General features: G+C 48.0%; 4 protein-coding genes and 2 non-coding genes across 6 annotated transcripts; 4 read left to right on the forward strand and 2 right to left on the reverse strand.

Annotated features, from left to right (window-relative positions):
• Positions 1–616: 616 nt before the first annotated feature.
• On the reverse strand, positions 617–688 carry AtWU_t267. Its single transcript has one exon. It is a non-coding gene; the product is annotated as a tRNA-Ala (tRNA).
• Positions 689–2,694: 2,006 nt separating this feature from the next.
• Positions 2,695–4,540, forward strand: AtWU_11324 (sugar porter family MFS transporter; the record flags this gene model as incomplete). Its single annotated transcript, XM_035506424.1, has 4 exons — positions 2,695–2,997; positions 3,051–3,307; positions 3,360–4,048; positions 4,113–4,540. 4 exons carry the CDS (start codon positions 2,695–2,697, stop codon positions 4,538–4,540), a joined length of 1,677 nt encoding a protein of 558 aa, XP_035362317.1.
• A 774-nt stretch (positions 4,541–5,314) lies between these two features.
• On the reverse strand, positions 5,315–6,310 carry AtWU_11325 (short-chain dehydrogenase; the record flags this gene model as incomplete). Its single annotated transcript, XM_035506425.1, has 1 exon — positions 5,315–6,310. The coding sequence occupies one exon, from the start codon at positions 6,308–6,310 to the stop codon at positions 5,315–5,317; it is 996 nt and encodes a 331-aa protein (XP_035362318.1).
• An 884-nt stretch (positions 6,311–7,194) lies between these two features.
• On the forward strand, positions 7,195–7,310 carry AtWU_r66. The gene has a single exon (XR_004775250.1). It is a non-coding gene; the product is annotated as a 5S ribosomal RNA (ribosomal RNA).
• Positions 7,311–9,148: 1,838 nt separating this feature from the next.
• AtWU_11326 (NAD-dependent epimerase/dehydratase family protein) lies at positions 9,149–10,156 on the forward strand (the record flags this gene model as incomplete). The annotated part of the gene is made up of 1 exon (XM_035506426.1): positions 9,149–10,156. One exon carries the CDS (start codon positions 9,149–9,151, stop codon positions 10,154–10,156), a length of 1,008 nt encoding a protein of 335 aa, XP_035362319.1.
• A 2,886-nt stretch (positions 10,157–13,042) lies between these two features.
• AtWU_11327 (transcription factor domain-containing protein) lies at positions 13,043–14,954 on the forward strand (the record flags this gene model as incomplete). Its single annotated transcript, XM_035506427.1, has 5 exons — positions 13,043–13,084; positions 13,137–13,179; positions 13,231–13,351; positions 13,410–13,972; positions 14,026–14,954. The coding sequence occupies 5 exons, from the start codon at positions 13,043–13,045 to the stop codon at positions 14,952–14,954; spliced, it is 1,698 nt and encodes a 565-aa protein (XP_035362320.1).
• Between the last annotated feature and the right edge of the window lie 1,441 nt (positions 14,955–16,395).

A 16,395-nucleotide genomic window follows, 5' to 3' on the forward strand; every position in this document is an offset into this window, starting at 1 on the left:
TGGTTGTAGGTTGCCCCGGCAAACCCCGTTAAGAGGCACATCTTCCACGGGGTTTTATTTAATACAGGACGATCTATACGGCTACTTAGTCCGAGTAGCGCCCTACCTACCTATCAAGCAGAGATAATCCCCAGAGTAACAGGGGGTATGGGCGAGCTGTCCACGGCAAGATCCATAGGTCATTGTTCGAGTGAGCGGGAACTCAAGCATGAAATAATCCGCTATGGCAGCACCAGCTATCGTCTATCTTTACTACAAGCAGGTGAGACGTGGTTAGTAGCAATCAGGAAAGCTTATCCTTACTTTGTTAGCGTACCAAAGAGTGTGCTTGAGACTTCCATGGACTCGGGTAATTGGGATATTCCCATGGTAAAACGGCGCTCGGGGTTTTGGTACCCCGGGCGGAAGTTTGTCGTTGGAATTGAGGAGACAACTCCGACTAAACCCGTCGTTCTATGCCGGAAGAAAGAATATCGTCCTAGGAGCGAAGGTGTCAATGGCCGCACAATTCTGTGTGATAAATATAAATAGATAAAATAAAGAGGTGGACATCTGCGACCGGACGGAAGGGCGCAACAAGGGTGTGTGAGTCAACATGACGGGAAAAAAAGAAGGTTGGAGCTGCGGGGAATCGAACCCCGGACCTCTCCCATGCTAAGGGAATATTATACCACTAAACCACAGCCCCGTTCCTTGTTGAAGGACAGCAGATGTTTTGGCTACATAAGCCAGTTGTCAAAAATTCACTTCAGAATATGATCTGTATTTAAAAATCGTCTCTTAGTCAAGCCAGAGACCATTGGAGTGAACATAAAGTACGTTCAAAGAATATCAATCAGCATACTTTCGTCATCTTGACCTCTTGTAGTTCTCTAGTTAGTTGTACCTGCGATCAGTTGATGTTCATTAATCACTTTACTACCTACGGATGACCCGCTCTGATTCACCTTTTATATATCGTGGCGACATTTCATAGTAGTATAGGTCGTTGTTGCCCTCGTATGGATTTCGCACTTCATCATGCTATTTTTCTCATTGGTCAATCTGCTCACTGCCATATATGATCATGCCCTGTTCATATTCCATTCATACGTTGTTTACCTCTCCGGTGTAGTGTTTATACTCTCACCTGCCCATGCCTCTTTACCGCCCGATTCTGTTGCCTCTAGCAGCAGATCCTGTGCGCTTTAGGAGTGTACTATCCTCCGGATATAGTACCGCTAGGGTGGTATCTGGTAAGAGATTAGAATTCTCTGTGAATACACTCAGAACACCCATGACTAACACTTCCTCAGATAAGAAAGGCTACTACGATCATCCCCTAGCCTAGGTCGTGTTCTCCCATATATTAGCGACCTTCCGCAGTGCCAGTACACTTGATTCATGCTACAATACCATTTGTGGCTGTTAATCCGTGTTATAAGCAATATACAAGCCTCCCTTTACGTTGACTGCAAACGGAAAGTGCCGTGTAGGACTAGCCCGAGTATTGCTACTTCCTACCAATCAGGTGATGTCGGACGGGACCGGCGCGTCGCCGCGTTTTATCTTCACCAGCTCATTTCAGTCACCAGCTCCTGGCAACCTTCTTGAGAATAATAGCAGACCAGATGCCATGATATCAAATCAAATGAGAATTGTCAGAGCTAATACTACAGTACCTGGAATTCTGATTTACTTCTGTCGGATTCCGACCAATCTTCAGCTAAGATGATAGCAGGCGCCACGGCGTGCAGATATTATGGCATCGCGGAGCAATCAACCGCCCTGAGTACAAGCACCCGAGTTGCTGACCCCGTGTCAGCATCCCACTGATGACAATCATCCACCATAAGTACACAGCCGAAGATGACATACAAACCCCTACACCCCCCCTCCTAAAATGAGGCGCATCAAACCCGGCGGGGACTCCGGCTGTGAGGTCGCCCTTGCAGTGGACAGTGCAACGCTGTTCAACCCAAATACCGATTATGCCATTCAGAATGCCGCAAGAGGTACGGGGCCATAAAAGCATGTTACCGATGGTTCGTCGGTCAAAGGACATATGACGAGGATCAAAATGTACCGAAACGCGCGGGGAAGGCTTCAGACGTAGGCCAAGACCCCAGATCCCGAGCTTTGGCGGACCGATTTTGAGCCATGGAACCCAGGTGGCATTCACACAGCTGCCATTGGATTGTTGCAAGTCAACCTGTCATATGTGCCGGGGTAATTTCCCCTCTGAGTGATGACATAAGAATTGACTTTCCCCGGATCCCAACCAGAGATCAGTCTTCCCCATCAAAATGCTTGCAGCATGACATGTTCGGTATGACCGAATTCCCCGAGCCCCAGAGTTACAATCTCGGCCCATGTCAGAACATCAGTGGCTGATGCGGGGTCCCATGGGCCAGAGTTCAGGACCACCACGTGAGCAGTTGAACACTCATGCTGGGGTACCCTTGTCCGAACAAAGTATTGGAGACGAGTTCCTTTTCGCCTGTCAGACAACCAGACAAAGAAGCAAGCGAGTCCAGTCTAATTGATGACATCACGGACCCATCATGCGGAATTGCTGACAATCCTCCCTTGGTCTATATATTGGAGCTTTATGCCTGACTCTCACAGCTCAATACCGCAGGGAGACTGTGCCATTACGGTCTGAAAATTCGACACCTACTTTACCTGACAAATATGAGATTGCCAAAGGTCAAGATGCCTCGTAAGAGGCCGCAAGACGAGTTCAATGGTGATGTGTTGCAGCAAGAAGCGCAAGCCACCGGCCCCAATGGCCAGAAATCTGAAGAGGGGACAGTGGATACACCTATCCCTCTGCTCACGTGGCGCTCTTTCTTAATGGGTATTTTCGTGTCAATGGGTGGTTTTCTTTTCGGCTACGACACTGGCCAAATTTCAGGCTTCTTGGAGATGCCGAACTTTCTCCAAAGGTACGGACAACAGCATGCCGACGGAACATACTATTTCTCCAATGCCCGTTCGGGTCTGATCGTCGCGCTGGTAAGACACGCATGGACAGCTTGACCCAAGTTCACTTTTGCTGATAAGCGCAGCTATCAATCGGTACCTTGATCGGCGCTCTTATTGCGGCTCCCATCGCAGACCGCATTGGCCGGAAATGGTCCATCAGCGGCTGGAGTGCCATGGTGTGTGTTGGGATCACCATACAAATCTCTTCTCCATTCGGCAAGTGGTACCAGGTCGCCATGGGTCGTTGGGTAGCTGGTCTCGGCGTTGGGGCTCTATCATTGCTTGTTCCCATGTATCAAGCAGAAACTGGACCCAGGCACATTCGTGGATCACTTGTTAGGTATGCCTACGAACTTGTTGTATTATTATGATATGAAAGCTAACGTCAACAGCACCTATCAGCTTTTCATCACACTTGGAATTTTTGTCGCCAATTGTATCAACTTCGGAACAGAAGACCGGAATGACACTGGATCCTGGCGTATTCCCATGGGCGTCACTTACATTTGGGCCATCATCCTGGGCTTCGGAATCGCACTATTCCCAGAAAGTGCCCGATACGACTACCGTCATGGAAAGGAGGCTAAAGCAGCCCGTACCCTCTCGAAAATGTACGGGATTCCTGAAAATCACCGAATGCTGAAGCTCGAGATCGACGAAATCCGGCAGAAATTCGTGGAGGAAAAGGAACGCGGACAGATAACCTGGTCCCATCTATTCCATGCACCCCGCATGACATATCGCGTCGCAGTTGGAGTCGCCCTTCAAGCACTGCAACAGTTAACTGGTGCGAATTATTTCTTCTACTACGGAACTACGATTTTCCGAGGCGCCGGTATTTCAAATTCTTACGTTACACAAATGATCCTAGGCGGTGTAAATTTCGGAACAACATTCCTAGGGCTGTATTTGATTGAGAACTATGGTCGTCGACGATCCCTGATAACAGGAGCATTGTGGATGTTTGTCTGCTTTATGGTTTTCGCCTCAGTGGGCCACTTCTCCCTCGACCACGAAAACCCCGAACGGACCCACACAGCAGGTGTGGTCATGGTTGTCTTCGCCTGCCTGTTTATTCTTGGTATGTCATCAATGGCATTTCCCCACTCTAGTCCAGTTAGTCCCAGTTGCTAACCGCTACAAAGGTTTCGCATCAACATGGGGTCCCATGGTGTGGACCATTATCGCAGAGCTGTATCCCTCCGAATTCCGTGCCCGCGCCATGTCGCTCGCCACAGCATCCAACTGGCTCTGGAACTTCCTTCTCGCCTTTTTTACCCCCTTCATCACGAGTGCCATTGACTTCCGGCTCGGCTACGTCTTTGCCGGCTGCCTCTTCCTTGCCGCGGGCCTGGTTTACGTGGCTGTCATTGAAGGCCGTGGCCGTACACTGGAGGAGATCGATACAATGTACGTTATGAAAGTACCGCCCTGGAAGAGCTCCAAATACGTGTTTCCCGACATCGATCCGTACGATCGCCGCGGCTCGACTTCATCCAAAGCAGGGGCTTCTCATGTTCCGCACGTGAGCGGTGGAAACGAGACGTTCAGCCCTCACACAACTGAAGTGTAATTCTTGATTGCTCCGCCTGTTAGGAGATATGCGTGGAGCTCCGAAGCACTTGGAAGCCGGTAGTACACTTCTATGATTGGCTCCATCGGATTTCGTGATCACGCTCAGGAAATGATGTCTCTTGTTGTTTATAGGAGTTGCATCATTGTTTTACTTGGCTGACAGACGTTTTGTGTATACCATCCCATTTTGTTATGTGTTATGATGCGACGTTATGTACGTATGAGTGATGAACTACTGCTATGGCTTTTTTAATCAATTCAGATCCAATCAACTTTGTGCCACATAGAACATATCCAAAAACAACTTAAAATCGCACACTGAAGAAGTAAAGACCCAAAAATCGTGATGTTTGATGCATACTCTATAATTCATAGAATCCCGGCGTCTGCTCCACCTGCACAGATACCGGCCTATCCGCGCTGTACTCAATGATGAGAGCCACTTTGTGCTTGTTCAGGTTATGCACTAGCACATAGTCATGTGGGAATAGAGACGTTAGCCTCAAGAATGGCTGCTTTTAACCATGCGTAGCTTGCTGTATTATGCAATCACGGTTGACATTCTCATATCCTATATTTTCTCTCATGCTCTAACCTTCTCGATGAACTAGCGTACAGTTTTGCATTATTGACAACCGTACGTTGACTGGTCCAGTAATGGCGAATAATAAAGTCATGCTTCCATTCTTATCCCAAAGACTGACTAGCTATATACAGAATTATTATATCATGCCTCTCGTCCCACAGGAAGGAGTGTAAACTACTGATAAATTTACTCATCCTTCAGGCCGACCAACTCCAAGCTCAACTTCCAGAACTTCCTCTCTCCGTCCACATCATACGCCCAAGAAGCATACCCCGGACCCCAGAGACCATTGCTAGGGTCATATGGCTTAGAAATCTGACAGTCCTCCAAGTACTTCCCTCCCTGACCCTCAAGTTCCTTGGCCACAGCCGCCAGCACAGTCGTAGCAGCACCCTGTTGCGGACTCTTGAAAATCTTCATCAGTGTTTCATCTTGACTCCAAGCTGTCTGCTGCTCCTGCGAAGTATGGCGCTGGAGATCCGTATTGATGCCACCCGGATGCACACTAAAAGCGTGAAGACCCTGAGCACCATACCGTCTGTCAATCTCGTTAGCGGCCCAAATCCCCGCTGTCTTGCTCTGGCCGTATGATTTCCATGGCTCATATTCGCCCTCGAGGTTGATATTGTCGAGGTGGACGCTTGACATTCTGTGAGCGACGGAGGAGAGAATCACGACGCGAGAGTTGAATTCGGGCGTTGAGGAAGCCAGGAGGGTAGGTTTCAGAAGGTTAAAGAGAAGGAAGTGTGCCAGGTGGTTACTGCCGATTTGAGTCTCGAAACCATCTGCCGTTCGGCCTTCCGGGCACGCCATGACGCCGGCATTCTCGATGAGGATGTTGAGTTTCTTGCTCTTAGACTTGAAGTCTTCTGCACAGGCGCGTACGGAGTCAAGGGAGTTCAGTTCCAAGTGAAGAAAATGGACGCGAGGGCTTTTGGCTAAGTCGCCGAGATTGGCCTCTGCCTTTTTGACATCGCGGACGGTTAGGTAGAGGGTTGCACCGGTGGTGTGGAGTGCGCGCGCGGTCTCGACACCTAGTCCGGAGGAGCAGCCGGTGATTAGGATGGTTTTGTCGGAGAGCTTGTCTTCGAGGTTTTGGTCTTTGATGATTTGGAAAGCAGTTGGGCGGGCGTCACCGGGTCCTTGAGGGGACTGGTGGGCTGCGGCGTATTTGGAAGACATGATTATGGTATTGGATTGGGAGTGGACAAGTGGAGTTGATCGTGTATGTTGTTTAGCTGATGATAGATAGGCGGGGGTGAACACCGCGCAGTATTTGTAGGTTCTCCTGCTCGGCGATATGGCAAATTCATCATGGATGACATCAACCAGTGGATCAAAGACTCTCATTAAGTCCGACCAAGTCCCGGATGGGGCATCAATTGTGGGATCATCATAGCCTGCCATACTCGAAGCACCCTAATGACATTCATAATGAACCCCCACCTGTTTGCATAGGGATGTACTGCCACCTTGTACAATGGCATTAAAGCTTAAAGTGCTTACTGAAATATGGTGCTGACACCGGGCTCATGCAGCAATGTCCGAAGAAAATCAGTCCATCCTCTTGCTGACAGGGTTCTCAAACTTTCAAGAGCCTTTGGAGCACCGTCTATGGATGAGTTATTGAACTAGGGGACAAATTGTCATTTAGCTAACCCGTCAAGTGGGTCCAGGGGGCATGTCAGCTTGTGCGCGATCCGATGTGATTATCCTGGGGATGTCGGACATAACGGTGTTAAGGCACGGATCGGACCGTGGTTCATTGCCAGCTCGCTAAGTTATGCCTCAATAATTCAGTATCCATGGAAATACCTCAATGCAACTTTAATTGTGTATTTAACTTTGGAAATCTTGGAATGATGTAACCGTTCATTGCCGAAAGTGTGCCATTAAGGGTGCGCAACGGTCTAGCCGAGATAGGATTATTTCGCGCGGGGTGCTTGTAAGAATTGGAGTTGATGCGGGGACACTGATGGCAGACGACTACCCGAGGCTGCCAGTAAGCATTAGCAGCTTGAACGAAGAGTAGAATATATTCTGTTAGCAATAAATGATAAGTACATACGACCACAGGGTGTGGAAAATAGGGCTTCCCGTCCGCTCAGCCGTACTCAAGCCACACGCCGGGAGGTTAGTAGTTGGGTGGGTGACCACCAGCGAATCCCTTCTGTTGTATGTATTTTTGCTCTTATTCTCTACTGCATCTCTCATATACCTACTTATCATGTGAATTACCCGTACATTCCTATATCTTAATTACTTGCGGGCATCCCCTTTGGAATGATACGGCAATCTTGCTCTGAGCAACACCATTCAGACTGTTTCCGCCGTGGACCCTCGCCGAATAACCAGGCCAAGCGCCATCTCTATTTTAGAAAGAAAATAATTTTCTACCTCGCCGGGCTCATGAGATCGTAAATATGAATGTGCATATTTTAGTCCATACTCATTCTGAAAACCAAGTTTGCTATCCCGTCGGACCACGATCGACGCAAATCAGTACCTTAATATCCCGCATCTTCCCCAAAATAGCCTCGGACTGCCCTTGCGAAAAGAACGTTCCGATGAATTCGGTATTGATAGCACCCAGGCTTATGTCTTCAAGGAGTGATAGGGAGAGCCAACGACGTCTTTCTCTTTAAGCGAAAAAGAGCATAGTTCAAAAGGGGTCGCACTCTGCCACTTTTCTTGTCAAATCGACCGGAATCCTCACCAAGTTTTGCCCGAACACATTGCACTAGACGCTACAGAATAGTGAGAGTGAGAGCTAGCAAATTGCACTTGTCCCATATTGTAAACTTCTGTAGAGATCCGCTCGCCAGCGGGTCTCGGCATGACAGTGCTATATCTCTGTGAATCAATATGTCTTGCGGTATCTATTCATATGATTACACGATGTGTACTCGGAATACCGAAACAATTGTCAAATATTTTACGGTGTCAGCAAACTGCAATGCTAAAGATTTAGTAAGATAGCTCTTGAATTGATAAAATGTATCAATTCCCTCTGATTATCATTATTCCTGCTGCATATCGAAAAGGAAGAAATACAAGTAAACCGCCAAAATTGCCTAGCAAGTCCTTGATTTTACTAATAAGGTTTAACCTTGTCTTACATACTGGTAGCAGCTGAACTTCATCTCTTTCGGTTAGCTAATATTATTTGAAGTGTCACAAGATATACATAGCACCAGAAAAAGTCAAGTCTCTGAAATGTTATCAATCAACACAGATTCCTATATAGGCCAAAAGCTATAGGTTCACTACCGCCATTTATAATGCCATAACAAGAATATAGAGGAACACCGCAGTCTGTCTTATTCTAATTATGAATTATCATAGAGCCCCGATCCAACTGTGTTTCTAGGAAGAGATGATAGGCACGTGAAAACAATTATATGAATAGCATAACAGTGGTCAAGTCGGATGGCGATGAAGGGAGTAACATGCCGTCGCGAAATCTTTGTCTCTGTCATATCATATTTATCTCTTATAGGCCACTCGATCCTGAAAATTTTGAACTGTGATGTATTTATATGATCATAGTACTCCTATTGCTACACATTGGTCCCGGTCTGAAAGTCCTGCCATCAGATCTCTTTGTTTAGAGCAAAGGAGACGTAATTGTAGGAATTGAGAGATATTTACAGTATATGTTGGTAGCTCCCTAGAGAACTGAAACGACGTCCAAAAATGCGAAGCTCTTTCACGTGGATTTCCGATGCCAAGGGGTCTTACTAAATAGCTCGTGCGGAAGTCTAACGGCAGCCTATCAACGATCGGAAGATGCCGACACAGAGCTTCCGAATGACTCACATGTTTTATTGTCTTAGAATACCCGCATATAAACATGGCTTGATAGAACTATTCTCGGGCGATTGGGGCCTCAAAACAGATCCTTCTCTGCAAATACCAAGCGTCCCTCCGGCTTATTCTGAGCCCTCATCTGGCGTAAAGCCACCCGCCCACGGAAACTATATCATTCCAGAACATTTGTTAGGTGCCCGCACTTGCGAGATGTCCTCAGAGTACAACGTTCTCGTCACTGGCTCAGCTGGCCATCTAGGCACGGCTCTAATGCTTTGCCTGCCTTCGATGGGCTACAAACCTCTGGGGATCGACATTCTCTCCTCTTCAGCCACGACAGCCGTGGGGTCAGTCTGCGATCGCACTTTCATTGCATCCATCTTCCGCGAAAACCCCATTAAGCATGTGCTTCATACGGCGACATTGCATAAGCCGCACATATGCAGCCATACCAAGGAGGAATTCATTTCAACCAACATTGCGGGCACTCTGATCCTTCTTGAAGAATCTTCCAAGTTCAAGGACAGAATTGAGAGTTTTGTTTTCTTCAGTACAACCAGCGCCTTTGGTACGGCTCTAAACCCGAAGCCCGGCTTCCCCGCCGCTTGGATCGATGAGTCTGTCGTACCCCAACCAAAGAATATCTATGGCGTAACAAAAGTCGCAGCCGAGGATATGTGCGCGCTGGTACAGAAGGAAAGCGGAATGCCCGTTCTAGTTCTGCGAACAAGTCGCTTTTTCCCAGAGGAAGACGATGATGAAGACCGTCGTACGGCCATGAGTGATGAGAACTTGAAAGTTCTGGAACTAGCCTACCGCAGATGCGATATTGAAGATATTGTCAGCGCGTCAATTTGCTCAATGCGAAAAGCCAAGGATATCCGGTGGGGGAAGTATATCATAAGCGCTCCGCCGCCTTTCAACAACGATGAAAGCACGCTCGACACTTTAAATCGAAATCCTGCTGAGGTGATTGCGCAAGCTTTCCCCGAAGTTGACGCTATTTTCAGGCAGAAAGGGTGGAAGCATCTTGCGAGGATCGATCGGGTCTATGATTCCAGCAAGGCTGTGAGAGAGCTAGGGTGGCATCCGAAATATACCTTTGGAAAAACCTTGGAGAGGTTAGCGCGTGGCGAGCAGTGGACGAGTGATCTGACTGCTAGGGTGGGCAAGAAAGGTTATCATGCTGTGAGCACTGGAGTGTATACCAAGAAATGAAGAGAGTCAGAATACAAGATTAATGCGGCAATTTTGCTAGTGGCTCGTGATTGATTAGAGCACGTAGACGGTATATGCAGTAAGACTGCCTGATTGAAAGTAGTAGTTCCCAAACAATGTCAGATAGACAGCGGGCCATCTTATTCAGTATATCTCATGGAGAAATAGCTGACCGGCTGAATCACTCTGGCCCTGTAGGATGTCCTTCTCAATGGTCAGCTCAAATCACCTCCAATACACATGGCATAAACAGGATACAGCGATATTAGTTGGGAAAGACGACAGATGCAGAGGCAGGTTTTCATGCTTATCAGCAAACAAGGCGGCAAAACGCCATGCGACGTCATCGTATGCAAAGATTTGACAGCAAGCGTGGATAGCCAAAATCAAACAGACAGGCAACTATAAAAAGCTTCATCAGTCACCGGCGAATTCGGCGAAGAGGAAACATAGCTGACATACTATTGGGCGAAAGGCTGATTATCGGATCACCCGGAATCCTTCGAAGGGGGCAGTGCGCAGACTGACAGAAGCAGGACAAAATTTATGTACATCTTGAATCTCAGAGATAGATACAAAGTAAGCTGATCATATGTAAGGCAGTTAGCGCTAAGCTACGATGAGCAATAAATTTCGCAGAAGTAAGCAGTGGCACCGAATGTGCTTATTTTAGGCGTTCCGCTTACCGAGACATTCTTCGTAAGCTCTTGATGAACAAACTTCGGACAAGCTTTCTAATGCTTCCATTGTGATTATTACTGGGATTGTCGAATAGTTTGAAATTGACTAATCGTGCTCAGATAGCGACATGGCTGACGCCCAAGTCACTCGTCGGGCTATATAAACCTGCTTGGGATAATGACAGTCTAACATAACGGAGCAGCATATTTCGCAAGTCCATTACATAGTATATACTTTTGCTAGAAATTAGTCCTAACTCAACTATATGACCTGTACTAATGAAGGCGTAAGAACATGTCTCATTCGTGTGGTCAAGTCCGTTTGCTGAACAGTGATCGTGCAGAATCAGATTCCGGACAGCAGCCCTAATACACCTACTCGGCAATGAGGCTGTGATAACATATCATCTTCTAAAATCCAACCTCGGGGCAGGAGTCCTTCTATACTTATCAGCCGCTTGCATTCGGCTACTACCGTCGCCAAATCTTTCAAGTTTCACTGTGTTCGCCAAGATCTTCTGTATCTCGGTGAGCCACCAATACTGCTGGGACATCGTTAACCAGCTTACCTCGGTTGATGAAGACCGAATCAACAAGCCTAAAAGGCCCATCCCAGCCGGCCGTCTCACTATAATAGGAGCCAAATGGAGATGGTTTATCAGCTGGACTATCTCTCCTGCTATCTGCTACACCCTTCTTGGCGGCGAAGCCTTAGTCATATTTCTCTTATCTGAAACCTTAATCCACATATGCTACGTATGGCCCAGACTTGATCACTGGGCATCCCGCAACACTTTCCCAGCCCTTTGGACATTCCTCTCATTCCGCCTTTTGAACAGTATCATCTGCGAAACATACCCACAACTGTCGGCACAGCCAAAGGTGGACGTGATTCTTTCACTATGGGTTCTTGGAACTATCCATATCCAGGAGTTTCATGATGTGGATGGCGATCGGAAAATCAAGCGCAAAACACTCCCTGTGCTTTGTTCAAGTGCTTCTTCTATGAAGATGCTGAGGGGCATCACGGCTGGCCTGATTGCTGCTAGCGGGTTTATTGTGGTCCTGTGGGGATGGTTACAGTGCCTTGGGCCTTTCGACTTGCATAGTGTTGGCCTGGTGCTTACAGGAATGTTCCATCTTCTTGGTGCGTTTGCTGTTGGTGTTCGTTGTGTTTTTGCGACGTCGGTGGGTATGGATGAGAGAACGTATAAAGTGTACTATATCCTGACAGCGTACTGGCTTGTGTACTTCTTATCGCTTGTCAATAAGTCAAACACCATGAATGGAGTGGCAGGAAACAAGTAACGGAAGAAGGAAAACAGCTGATATCGATAAAATATTTTGAGTGGTGTCCGGACTGATTTTATACTGTAATAAACGAGCATTTGCCCAATTTTTGATAATGATCTGAATGCTACTAGTTGCAAAATTCGGGCGATATGTGGGATGGGAGAATGAGAGGGTGGAAAGGTGGAAGGGTAAATGAAGGGCTATACTTTAGATGAAAATCTTACGCTAATTCAAGGCATTGACAGGGAGATGATTTTGACCATTCAAAGAGACGTTTCACCTCCCAGGTGAATAGAATGAGCAGTTAGTTCCGGGGGAGGCAAATCCTTCCAGCCAGTTTGAATGCACTATCAAGATTTGCAGAACATAACCTCCAAGTATCGAGTTAAGGCCAGGTACATACGCAGTTGGATGACGGCCAGCCCTGCCCTACCCAATCATGCTGTTAGTCGGGAGTGATAACGCGGGAAAACAAAAGCACTCCTTTATCTGAAAGTTTTCTACCTTCCTACATCCGCTTCTAATGAAATCCTTGGTCTGTTCTGACCCTCGTCAATTATCTCAAAAATCATCGAATACTGATGTTTAGGGTGGCTTCTCCTACCCCGCACTGTAGCTTTCTAGCGACGGGTAGAACAAACTGGCCTCTCTGGGAGAAACAGCAACTAGACTAGCGGGTTGACTGCCGGCCATGTAGCCGAGGATATAGAGTTGCGCTACTGCCCCCCGCATGCGGATCCCAACCTTTATCAGTGGCCACGACTCCCGAGTGCACTGATATCGTATCCATGCGCCATCCAATCGTCGGCCTTTTCCGCTTATCGAACCCCTCCCCGTCGGCTTTGCGCTGATAACTCCTTCGACGTACTCCTCTCCGTCGCTTCTGTTCTCTCCTCCAAGATGCTTCGGTATTATGGCTGCTCCTGGTCGCGTATGCGCTCGATGCGCTGTCATTGTAAGTCTTGACCCCTTCTTCGAATATTGATTACAAGGCTAACCTCTAATAGAAGCAACGCTGTGATGGCGCCTCGCCCTGCTCTCGTTGTGCACGTATGTTTTGCACTTCTAGTTCTCAAGTGCCAATATTTGCTGACCAACTAGGTCTGGGCCACATCTGTGAGCCTCAAAAGCCCGGAAGACCTGCCTCTGAAGTCCCGTCGCTAGCTTATCGCCGACCTAGGGCTTCCCGATCGCGCGGTGGATGTACCTCCTGCAAGGCGCGGTACGGACACCCATAAGATCCCCAAAACTACTACATTGCAACAGCTAAAAGCCAATAGCAAGAAGAAGTGTGATGAAAGCCGACCTCGATGTAGCGATTGTCGTCGTTTGAACTTACCATGCCACTGGAATAACCCAAGGGAGAAGTCTTCGTCACCAGCCCTCGCCTCTCCGCAGCCGTCGCCTACGTCTTCCTCTTCCGAATTTACTCACGAACCCATCCTATCTTCCGATTCGGATCCAGTCTCAGAGGTCGATCCGATCTCCCCTTCCGAGAACCTTTTATCGTCCGTTAGCGATGATCTGCTATCTCCATTCTCGCCCCTCTGGATCGATGTGGAGATGATCCTCGGACCCATTCAGTTTCCAGATGGCGCATTCAATCCCCATCTGCACAATGACGACGATCGTAGTCTATTCAACCACTATGTACATATCGTGTCACGAGCACTTTCACGTTCCACGACCACTGAATCCACGACGAACCCATTCCTAGCCACCCTGCTACCAATGGCCGCCGCATCGGAGACGCTAACTAGCGTCATACTAGGCCTTAGTGGCTGTCACTGGCGGCGCATCTATCCCCAAATCTGGGACCGTGCCCTAGCGCGTCAAGGAAAAGGTACATACTGATCAAAACCCTATAACACCATCAAGAACCACTAACCATAACAGCCCTAGCACAAGTGAGCAACCTACTCCGTCGACCGAACCAAAACAGCCAATCATTCCTCGAGGCCTGCGCCACCATTCTCCTGCTCTGCCTCACAGAGCTATTCGAAGGCACCTCTCGCGTCTGGAAATGGCATCTCAAAGCGGCAGGAAACCTCCTCAGTACTGCAGCAGCTGCCACCGATCTGCATCGCCTGGCATCAACCCCAGAAGGAACCTTCTGCCTCCAACTCTTCCACTACCTCGACGCCATGTCCACCATATCCAGATGCAAACCCCCATTATTACGTGCAGGCGAGCGACTCACTGACCTTACCTCATCAACTTCCTCCTCTTCCCTCCCAGTACCCCTCGGAGACAACTCCATCTCCGGCATCCCACCACCCCTACTAGAATACCTAGGCCGGGTCAACCTCCTCGCCGCCCACCGCAGCCGACGCGTCGACGACCTCTCCGAGATCGGATTCCGAGCAGCCGCTGCGCACGTGCGCGCCCAGCTCGATACCTGGCGAGTGGAACACGATGCGACCAGCACTGTTCTGACAAACAGCGACGCAGACAGAGCAACAACAGCCTTTGAATGGGCGATCCGGTTACGACTACATCAGATCGTGGACGGCTATGATCCACACCATGCAGACGTGGAGAATGCTCTCTCTCACATCCTGACAGCCGCGCTGGCGATTCCTTATGGTAGTCCCGTGGAGGGTAGTCTGCTGTTTCCGTTGGTGATTGCTGGCGCTAGTTGTAGGGATAGCATGGAGCGGAGGATGGTTGTTAAGGAGCGGTTGATAGTGATGGAGAACACGTTGGGGTTTGGACATATCTCGCATGCGAGACGGTTACTGGAGACGGTGTGGGCTGATGAGGGCGGGGATGGGAATTGGGCGAGAATAAGGTATAGTTCGTTTCCTGGGGTGGTGTTTGTTTAGTAGTCGGTTAGTGTGTAGTATTTCTGTGGCGTAGCGTTGCGTGTACATAGTCGCTGAAGTTTGCATTACTGAATAGTTATGTAAGTCCACTGTTGTTGATTGGTTCTTGTTGTTTTGGTGGTAGCTCTAGGATTCACCAGTGTTGCCTATCATGCAGTTCTTCTTGGCAGAAAGTAGTCGTGAAAAAAATGGCAAAGGTCCATTCTCTGCCGTAGTATTCAATGATAAACAAGAAAGTAACGATTCATCATCAGCTTGCACATTAAGCATCAAACCCTTCGGCCCAAATTCTTGATATCAAGTCAATCATAACATTTTTCACTCCAACGGAAGCTACCCCCGTTAATGAACCAACCTAATACAAAGGCGGCATATCATTCCACTCCCTGCGTCCATTCATCGACTCCTGCCGCTTGTAACTCGCAAACCACTTTTCAAATGCCTGTCGGTTATACAACCTCGTCGGAGCCTTCCCCTCACCAAAGTAATTCAGGATCATATCACAATACATCCAAATAGCTTTGTAATGCTCCCGGTGAGATCTTTCTTATCCTTACGCGCCACAATCACAGTTCCGCCCAAAAAATTTGCTTAACACCCTTTCCACAACGTACCATAAATATCACATTCAATAAATCTGTTGCTTTGGTGGTCGAGAGGCATAGATTTGTCGTATAGATTTGCGAATTCCTGCTCCGCGCTCGACTGAGCATTCGTCTGACCAGATAATTCGTAGAAAGTCTTCAGCAGCGTATTCGGCATATTTTTGAGCCCATCTCAATCTCTTTTCTGCGTGTTGAGAAGTGATTTCTGGCCGCTCACATTATTTCCCTGCATGTGTAGAGGTATGTAATAGACGTTGAACTGTTCTGATTGAAGGACTGCTCTGTACAGCAGTAGAGAGTTCACGCAGTTTTATATGCTGATCTTGCTTAACCAAGTCCAATAACTGCTGCTGTTCCTCAGGAGTAATCTTTTTGGGTCGTCCGGAGCGAGGTGCAGAGTGTTGCTGTTCTCGAGTACTCTCGCGCTTGATTGTAGTCTGTATAGTTGAATAAGGGATATGAGGATAGCGTTTATGAATCATAGTAAAGCTCCATCCAATTGCTTTTAGCTCACAGAGTCTAGCACGGATCTCTGGGGTCAGTTCTTTGCGTGGTGGCATCTTTGTATGGCTTGCTTGCTTCAAGATTCAGGGCTCTGGACGTGTTGTTTTGGTAGGCAGAATAGCTAACCTAGTTAAGAAGGCGGAAGTGAAAGCAGTTAGCGTAGAATGTGGAGCAACGCAAACTTCTGACATCCCACTGTGGGCCTCCACAGGTACCTGCGTGGATTGATGGTCATTTATGTTTGTTGGTAATTGCTCCCAATAGATAAATTCAGTGGAACTCTGGCCTCGTAACACAATATAGATATCGCCTAGGAGCTTTAATGACACTAC

This window comes from Aspergillus tubingensis (assembly GCF_013340325.1).
Source record: "Aspergillus tubingensis WU-2223L DNA, scaffold_15, whole genome shotgun sequence".
Lineage (NCBI taxonomy): Eukaryota > Fungi > Ascomycota > Eurotiomycetes > Eurotiales > Aspergillaceae > Aspergillus > Aspergillus tubingensis.